This window comes from Panicum hallii, chromosome 9 (genome assembly GCF_002211085.1).
Source record: "Panicum hallii strain FIL2 chromosome 9, PHallii_v3.1, whole genome shotgun sequence".
Classification (NCBI taxonomy): domain Eukaryota; kingdom Viridiplantae; phylum Streptophyta; class Magnoliopsida; order Poales; family Poaceae; genus Panicum; species Panicum hallii.
The window spans coordinates 4,323,960-4,332,982 of NC_038050.1; the positions used below are offsets into that span (position 1 = coordinate 4,323,960).

Below are 9,023 nucleotides of genomic sequence, written 5' to 3' on the forward strand. Positions count from 1 at the left end.
CATTCTGAATTCAGAGAGTTGCGAAACCTGGAGAGCAATTGCAGACCTCGACTCCGAAAACATGTTTGCAAGGTATTCATCAATTGTCATGGATACATACCGAAGTAAAATTCATCAATCAAAAACATACATCACGTTTTATATATCACGGCTTATATGAGGTAAGAGGCGACAGCCAGAGTGGCTGCTATCAGGGCGGGCGGGCATCCATCCCTACTCGGACTCCTCAACGGCGGCCTCCACCCGGAGCAGGACGAACCCGACGGCGACGCCGACGAGCACGAGGCCGTTCATGATGACGGCGATCCTGAAGATCTCCCCCGCGGCGTTCATCTGCGCCCCGAACGCGCTGCCGCGCCGCGTCTTGCCGGCGGGGCTGAGCGACGCCACGATCTTGGCGAAGGAGTAGTCGGCGGTCTTGCGCAGCCCGAGCATGGTGACCTTGTTGAGCCCCTTGAGGCCGCTGTAGGCGTTCATGCCCTCCACGTAGGTGACGCCGCCGGACCTCTTCCTGGCCGCCGGGGCCGCCAGCGACGGGATCGTTGCCACGGCGAACGACGCCATTCCTGCGCTCGGTAGGCTAAAGCCTGCACCTCGACGGCAACGGAGAAGAAGGTGAGGATCGTAATGACCGGCAAGGTGAGGACGCACTGTGATGCAGAGAAGGGGAAGAATGCGGCATGAAGAAACGACGCTTACCGTGAGCAAGAAGAGTGTGGCGGCGGGGCGGCTATGGTGGTGGATAGCTTGAGCGGGCGGGCGGGAGCGGGAGGGATAGCGCTTTTGTACGGGAGATCAGGGGAGGATAAGGCGGGGCGGGGAATGGACGGTTGCCAAGGGGGAGTTTATCCTTGGTGGTGACATGGAGGAGGTCCATTTGGTGGCCAGAGGGATCCTGATTGGCCAGGGATGGTCCACACGTCTATGTTTTCATCTTCCATTTCCCGGAGGCGTCCGTGGGATGCACACGCCACACGCAGGGACTGGGAGGCGTCCCTGCAGCCTGCAGGCTTCCAGCAAGGAAACGCTACCACTAACGGCTGTGTTTACGTTGTGGCTGTCGTTCGCCAGGGGCTTTGTACATTGTACAATTCTTCTAGGACGAAGTCTGCTACAGTGTCCAGAGCGTTCTCTAATCCTCAGCTCTAAATGGATCGTGCGTGTAACCCTTTTCTGTTCAGTATACACGACGCCCCATGACCGATATTTGTGTAATATGTCCTGCGTTGCTACAGATAAAGTTGGTATAAGTATCGGATACGTATAGCTGCTGTACATTAATTTGTAAGGATCTACGTGATGATGAGTCGTGGATGAAGAGCTGGTCCGACTCGCAGGATAGACTAAGACCCATCTGTTAAGGATACAAGGCGGATCATCTAAAAATTTAGATGGAAACATTAAGTATTTTAGAAATATGTATGTATATATATATGTGAAAAATCTATTCTACACACGCTTGTAAGTACTCCTACATATGCATCTCATGATGTAGGGCGTGTCTGACCCAACGAAAGGCATGTAAGAGATGTATATGTTCATAGTTCATACTAGACCATCTGTAATGGTATATAGTTAAAGTATGTGACCATACATGAAGTGTATGAATATACTATATACTAGTACTGATATATAATCACGATATATTTAAAAAGTAGGGATGCTTTTGAAATTTTTCGTACGTAAGTATCTTAGAATTAGTCTATAAACATACTCAGAGTGATAAATGAGTACGTGGATATACGCACGGTAGTATACTGATAGTGAGAGTAGCTGCAAGCGAGTGTAGATAAAACTTGTCATATATATATATGCACATGTAGAATAAATTTTTCATATATATATATATAGAGAGAGAGTGTGTGTGGGGGGCGGTAGTGAATTTTCTTTAAAATTTGTACGAGCGTTAGCCGTTAGCTGTACACCCGCACTGCATGACCAATCTCTCGACATCCCTCTCCGCGTCACCTTTTTCCTCTTGTCCGTCCCGTCGCCAGTCAAGCGGATTTTGCAGTCTTGTTGTGATGGCTGATGGGTCGGTGGGACCCCAATGGCTCAGGTTAGTCCTTCAAAAAGATGCAGCCCGAGTACTCCCTACCGCCGCTGCAGAGATGAAAGAAGCCTGACCCAACAATCCGCCGAATGTGCAACGGTCGACGGGCCTAACCAACTGACATGTCAGAAAGCCCAAAAGAGGCCCACAGGCTGCCGCCAACACAACCGAGAGAAACTGGCTGTGCGCGCGAGATCCGGCCCAGCCATGCGGTGACCGCGTTCGCGCGACGCCCGCCAGCACACACCTCTCGAGTCTCGCCCCCGACCGTTGCGTTCGCCTGCCGCCGCCCACCGTGGGGTCAGGCGCTTCGTTCTCTCCCAGGTAGATGGGCAACACGCCAACACGCTCCAGCGATTAACCGCCGGAGGCGCGCAGGATTTTCCAAGGGCACAGGAACATGCACGAGCGCTAGCTGTACGACGCACCGCCATGATAGACAGGTCGTCCACACTCCCCCACGGGGCGCCCCAGGCCGGCGTCGCCTCCCCGGCCAATCGCTTTCCTCACCGGCGAGGGGGGCGGGGCTCGTCGGCTCCTGACAGCGCATTCATGAGCGCCGGCAGCAAGCCGCGGAATGGACACGGTGGACCTGGCGGCGCCATGAGTACGAACGCTGGGAGTGACCGGGATATTTGGATCGGCGTATACGATACCATCATGACCACGTAGTCGCATTCGCGCGCATGATATTTCGAGAGCGAGCACTCGGTGACACGGGTGCTTTTTACCAAAGGAGTCGAGACATGGTGGGTGAGGCTGGCCCGGCACGGTGGTGGGCGATCGAGACTGGACATGGGGAAGGTTTACATCGGAGTCGGATGGAACAGTGGTTATCGGTATGATGGTCTTCCACTAGATTTTGGACCTTTCCCTTTGTATTCTTGTTATGCTAGTCTTGGCGACGAGCAACTTTTTTTTTTAGAAAAAAATCCTGACACGACATTAGGTTTGTACCTGTTGCATCTCCAGGTGTTTCGATCCGTATGCTTGAGCAACTAAGTCGCCCGTTTGACTTGGATCGCAGGGTGAGAGTCGAACAAACGCTGTGGTTTTCTTCGCGTCACGTATGATTTGACCTTTTGTTTCCGAAAGAGGACATTTCTGTTGTGGAAAACGAAGTCAAAATTCTGGACGAAGTTGGGGCTGCAGCCCATGCTCGAGTCACTTCACTCCATACAAGTGCAAGCGCAAGATACACTTTGACAATGTCAAGCGTTCACTAGTATGGAGTTGGTTGGCAAGATAACAAATCCAAATTGTATCGCCAGTGTCACGCGTTCACTGGGACAGCCACTTCAGGCAGCAGGTGGCGTGGCAAGATACAATTTGACAACGATCGTTGACTGCTTCTGCTTGGTTGGCGCTGGAAAAGAAAAAACCTCCTACTACGGTGTTGGTTGGTAATTTTTTTAGAGAAAAGGTGTTGGTCGGTAATCCCTTCGACAGAAATGTCTGTTCAGTGTTCACCTCGTATTCACCCTCAACAGGCGTTGTCAGATTCAGCAGGGTTGACTAGAAAAGTAGGTGCTCGTGCCAAGAAACTCCCTCCCTGTTTTCGTACAACCACACACATGGCCACGTGTGCTCAGAAGTACATGGTCACATGGTCAAATCCCCACATCATCCTCTTGCTGGACTGGAGCTCGCATCGCTTGGAGCAGCGCCGCATCATCTCCATCCGCGCGTGGTACAGCCTACAGCGTCTGGATCTTGCTGGCAGGGAGGGGATGGAACGATGCTGTTCATGCCGTTGCCGGCCGCCGCCTGCCAGAGTGCCGTCGCGCTCTCCCCGGCCGTCGCCTGCCAGAGTGCCGTCGCGCTCTCCCCGGCCGTCGCTCTCGCGAAATCGCGAGCCGCCCTCCCACCACCGTCCGCGCCCTTGATTGCTCAGGGAAAAAAAAATGGCGCGGCAGCCCAAAAGCGGCTCGCTTTTCCGCAGCCTGGTGCGCGCGCGATTTCCACCGGGGGGCAGCGTCGTGTTGGCACCAACCAACCGGCACCGGTTGACGGGCACCAGCGCGACGGGACGGGACGGGCGGACGTCGGAGTCGCCGAACGGAATCAGTGCGCGCGCGAAAGGCGGCCGGGGCGGGCCGGCTTCGTTGGTTGGTGACCGCCAGACCGCGCGACCGTGCCGGCGTTGGGCTGCGGCGCGTCGCCAAGCCGCATGCCGGTTCGCGTTTGGTGGTCAAGTGGGAGACCGATCGGCCCCTGCAGAATTTTGCTAGCAATTCTGGACACAGCCTGTGCCCCGTGGCATGCATGCTGAAACCTCTGACTAGATTTCACCAGTTCTTGCTACAACCTTTGACTAGATTTCCCCATGAGGAAGTGACTGCAGATTTTGAAGACCACAGGGTGAAGTAGGAAGGTACAATGAATGTCTCAATCCGTCAATCGTATAATGAACCAAATAGTTCTGGGTACAATAGGCACTGTGGCACGCCTTCCATTTTCTTATGGTTTGCGTGCAGGCGATTCTGAATATTCAGAACAGCAGGGCAACTCAAAAGGACAGCCACGCCGCCTGCTGCCTGATAACTAATCCAACTCTACTCCCGCAAGGCAACAACAGTGCTTCGAGATTAAGCAAAAAGACAGAGCCAGCAGATAGAACAATTACCTTTTCAGATACAGCACTGCGAAATGCACCAAGAAACTACCAGCTCAACAACCCTGTCGTCGATAAGCTTTACAAGTGATCGCCACAATACAAAATTTGCAACTAACAGCAGCGCCCAGAAAAAAAGGTCACCATATGTTAGGAAGCAGGCAATTTCAGTCACAGCAGGATTCGCTTTTTTAACCAATTGTCACATGATTAACAGGCAACTTTGCTGCTGGAGTAAAGCTAAAAAAGGCAAAAGATTGAAAAAATATCATCTGGAATGAAAGCTCAAAGAAAACAGCAGCTAGTAGACCATTATTCTCAATGTCATCAGAAACCGATTGAAATTACCATGACCATGTACTTAAATCGGTAAATTCATGACAACACGACAGCAGACACTAGCATAATGGGACAGTAGAGAATTCAAACAACAAAACTAAAACGGGTGGGAATCACCTATCATCATGCTATCCATGTTGCAAGAATCATACAAGCGAGTGTACTTCATGGCCAATGGAGCCAATTTACAAACAAGTACATGGAAAGGATGCTCCTCAAAATAATTAGGTGGTACATATAGATCTCCAACAAAATCTACAAACGAAAAAGTCGCATGCCTAGAAAAGGGGGAAAAAGAAGAATGAAGAAATATATCAGCCAAACCACCAAGTATTGCCCCTTGATGCCAAGCGGAGATATTTGGTTGAAAAAGCACCTTGACATCCCTTCTTCTATCCTCCTCTCAATTACACTCTCGCCTCCTTCCCTCTATATTATGAAGTAGCTGCAATAGCCATAAACTGGAATCCTCTAATACTACCTTTCTGCATCCTCAGGAATAGATGATAGCCTCTCTTGCTCAAGAAATGACGAGTCCAGAAATTTCGCAACAAATGCCCATAACCTGTAGACATCCTCAAAATTTGTAAGGAACCCAAGAGAAGCAGTGACCACTTCTGTCCCAATAATAGCATTTTTGGTATTTTTCTTTTCACGGCGACCGTTCGCTGCTGGTGAGGAAGAGCTAAGCCCCACATCAACCGCACCATGTTTCTGGTTGTCCGTGAGGCGTATATGACTTAGAAACCCAATACCCAACGAAAGGCCTTCTTTTTCTGCTAGTTTCTGTACAATTTCGGGATTGATCAGTGAGGTTCCAGTGTTGCAGTCCTTTATGTTGAATGCAACTGCTGCTCCTCGATCATATTTGATCTTCGGACCATATATATAGACAAGGGGTACCCCCTCGCCACCCCCTGAATCAGGTAACCGGAGCTGCAATAGCGAGGTCACCAACCAATTGATCAGGTATCGCAACCTAAGTGTGGTCTTACTAAGTCCAAGCATGTTCACATGATCAAGATGCTTGCAGATAATTTCAGGCTCTTTCCTGCCATCCTGAGGTTCATCATAGTCACTGTATGCATCGTCATCGTCATCTGCCATTGCATAACCAGATGTTTCTCCAGCATCTGAATTACGGTAGAGCCTACTATCATCCGTAGTGAATGATACCTTACGCCCCATACTTGGCACTCGTTCCGATTCTTCTACTCCAAAGAATCTTCCACCATTGAATCTGCCATTGTGTACTTCCCTCCTTCCCAGCAGACGGAAGTCACCTTCAGTTTCCCTTCTGATTGCACTCTCTTTAGTTTCTGCCTGACTTTCTGAGCAAATCTCCGAAGTGGAGCCGTTCTCACGGGTGGTACAACTCCCAAAAACAGAGGTTGCACTGCCTTCAGCGGGGCCATTGGCGCAAGAAAACTTTACGAACCTCTTGTTTCCTTTAGCATCCTTATCTTCTTCAATCTCACTAACAGGAATGACATTCTTTATGTTATTATGTGAATGATCTTCATCTGGAACTACCTTCAGAGGCCCTGACTCTTGTGATACTGACCTCAGAGCTGCATCGAATGACATAACATGGTTGTCATGAAAAGGGATCTTTGCCAGTTTTGATGGCACCTTTGGCGAGGCCTTCTTCGCATTCTTCCTACCAGAAAACCAGGACGCCGGCAATGGAGATCCCAATTTCCCCTTGCTTGAATGCTCTGAATGGTCTGAACCAAGTGGACTCTGGCCCAAATCAACCCAGAAGGAGTTCTCGGATGACTCATCCTCACTGAAGACAGGGCTCTTCATCACCTCCCCAACAGAAACACTCTCGCTCTCTTCATATATTGTGCTGGCACAATCCCTATCTGAGCTGTCCTGGTCCATTTCACTCTCAATCACCTCCCTCACCTGAGCTGATGAATATGCGCCGGAGAATGCAGGCAACTGGGATGCATGGTGACTGTTTGACGCTGAGCCCTCCTCAATTGGAATGATAGTATCATCCTCCAGCCCATCCAGGACACCATCAAGCCCATCAACTGAATCACTAAGATACTGTGGAAAGACCGGCAGAATCCGCACCATTCCCGCACCTGTCCCGCCGCTCGGGCTCTGCAAGCACGCCATTACCGACTTCTTGATCAGCAAGCAGCCAAAACCCGTTGGGTCAGCCCCAAACACCCTATAAAATGATGTGATGATGAAGTCTGGCCGGAACAGCGATAGCCCCAGTGAGTCCATGTCCTTAGGCCCCAGAGCTCCAGCATCGAGCAGGACATGCCAGTGATTCTGCTGAGCCAATGCCATCCACTGATAAGAGTATTTTGCCCCCGTCACCCTTGATTGCACAGGGAACACGAAAAGGCCAGTGGCGGAGTCCTTGCGCCGCCGCTTCTTGGTGGAGATCAGCTTCCGGAGCTCGGTGGTGCAGATCTTGAGCGTGGGCCACTTAAACCAGGCGGAGTATGCCTTGGCTCCCTTGTCACGCGCGGCCTGCGCCATCCAATTCACTGACTGGGACTCATGGTCGAACATGGTGAGCAGCCGCTTGTTGGTGCCGAAGGGGTAGCACTCCGCGAGCAGCCGGAACGCCGAGCCACGGCTGACCGTGAAGACGAGGCAGTACTCGGACTCGGGGATGTTGAGGTAATCCATGATGCGGGTCCTGATGTCGTGTTCGGCGGTGCCCTTCTCGGCGGCGCCGTAGAGCGCATGGTTGCTGAGGTTGGCGGTGATCTCCGAGAGAGTGAACGCCGCCGAAGAGTCGGCAGGGTTGCAGCTCTGGAGGTAGGAGAAGAGACCGAAGCCGCAGTAGTCGAGGCATACCTTGTCCAGGTGCGGGTACTCGTCGGCGCGGAGGCGGTCCACGTCCGCGGCGGATGCGTACTTGGGGTACATGGCGAGGAACGTGGCGAGAGCTTCCTCCAGCACCGGGAGCGCGTCCGGCGACTGGAACGCGCGCTCCGCGGCGACCGCCGTCGCGCGCAGGAACTCCCGCTGCGCGTGGAGCCTCGCCAGCGACCGCGACCGCCCCACCGACCCCTCCTCCGCAGCGTCCCCTCCATCGAAGAGCGCCTCGTCGCGGGACTTGGCGAGGCACCCGTCCTCCGAGGCCTCCTCCAGCGCCTCCCGCAGCTTGCTCTCCTGCAGGCGCCGCCCGCCGCCGTTGCCCGCACCCGCCCCGCCCGGCTGCGGCCGCGGCGGGCGGTTCTTCTTGTCCAGGAGCAGCGCGGCGCAGTGGGACAGCGGCTTCCACAGCGACAGATGCATGGCCGCCCGCCCACAAAGCCGAGACCTTTCCTCCTTCCCTCCTCCCTCCTACACCATCCGAATCCCCGCCGTGGGCGTCCCCCCGCGAATTCTCGGGATCAAATCAACCCGCGACCGAATTCGACGCAGAGCAGGGTTCCCCCTAGGGCTTGGGGGATCAACGCAGACGGACGATCGGGCTGGGGGCCCTCGCCGCTGCGGAATCTGGATCAAGGAACGGAGCAGAGCAAGGGGGACGACGGAGGAGTGAGGGAGGAAGGAAGAAGGGGAGAGGACAGAGGAGGCGGAGGCGGAGGGGAGTAAATTAGAGCACACACCAACCCGCCTGCACGGAATTAAAAGCAAGGGGGCCCAGCCCAGCATTTAATGGAGACTCCACATATTTTTGCTGTATTTTGCCCGTCTGTAAATTTCCATGTCATTTACGAACTAAAATTAGTGCACAGATATCCCAGATTTGCCTTCCGCTGGAAGGAGATCTGTACTGCATGTCTGGATCCAAGCGATCTTCGGAGATAAATGAGGCTGGCTGGATGCAGTTGCTGGTGAGCTCATTAATTTACTGCTGCCACTGCAGTCTGCAGGTACCCTGCTGGTCCTGGTGACCCTGTATTTGTGTTTGTTTCACATGGGCCATGGCATTTTCTATTATTTTCTCAAGCAAAAAAGAGGGTCAAATGCATTTGGTTTTCCATATTTCTCACTTATAGTAGTTGTTTACCTGGGGGTTGAATATTCTGTTAT

At 52.7% G+C, this 9,023-nt stretch overlaps 2 protein-coding genes across 2 annotated transcripts; both read right to left on the reverse strand.

The window, feature by feature from the left end:
• Positions 1-35: 35 nt before the first annotated feature.
• On the reverse strand, positions 36-851 carry LOC112875427. The gene is made up of 2 exons (XM_025939277.1): positions 700-851; positions 36-587 (listed from the first exon to the last, which is right to left on the reverse strand). Exon 2 carries the CDS (start codon positions 562-564, stop codon positions 214-216), a length of 351 nt encoding a protein of 116 aa, XP_025795062.1. The 5' UTR covers positions 565-587; positions 700-851; the 3' UTR covers positions 36-213.
• A 4,215-nt stretch (positions 852-5,066) lies between these two features.
• On the reverse strand, positions 5,067-8,585 carry LOC112875278. Its single transcript, XM_025939076.1, has one exon. It carries the CDS (start codon positions 8,277-8,279, stop codon positions 5,484-5,486), a length of 2,796 nt encoding a protein of 931 aa, XP_025794861.1. The 5' UTR covers positions 8,280-8,585; the 3' UTR covers positions 5,067-5,483.
• Positions 8,586-9,023: the final 438 nt, after the last annotated feature.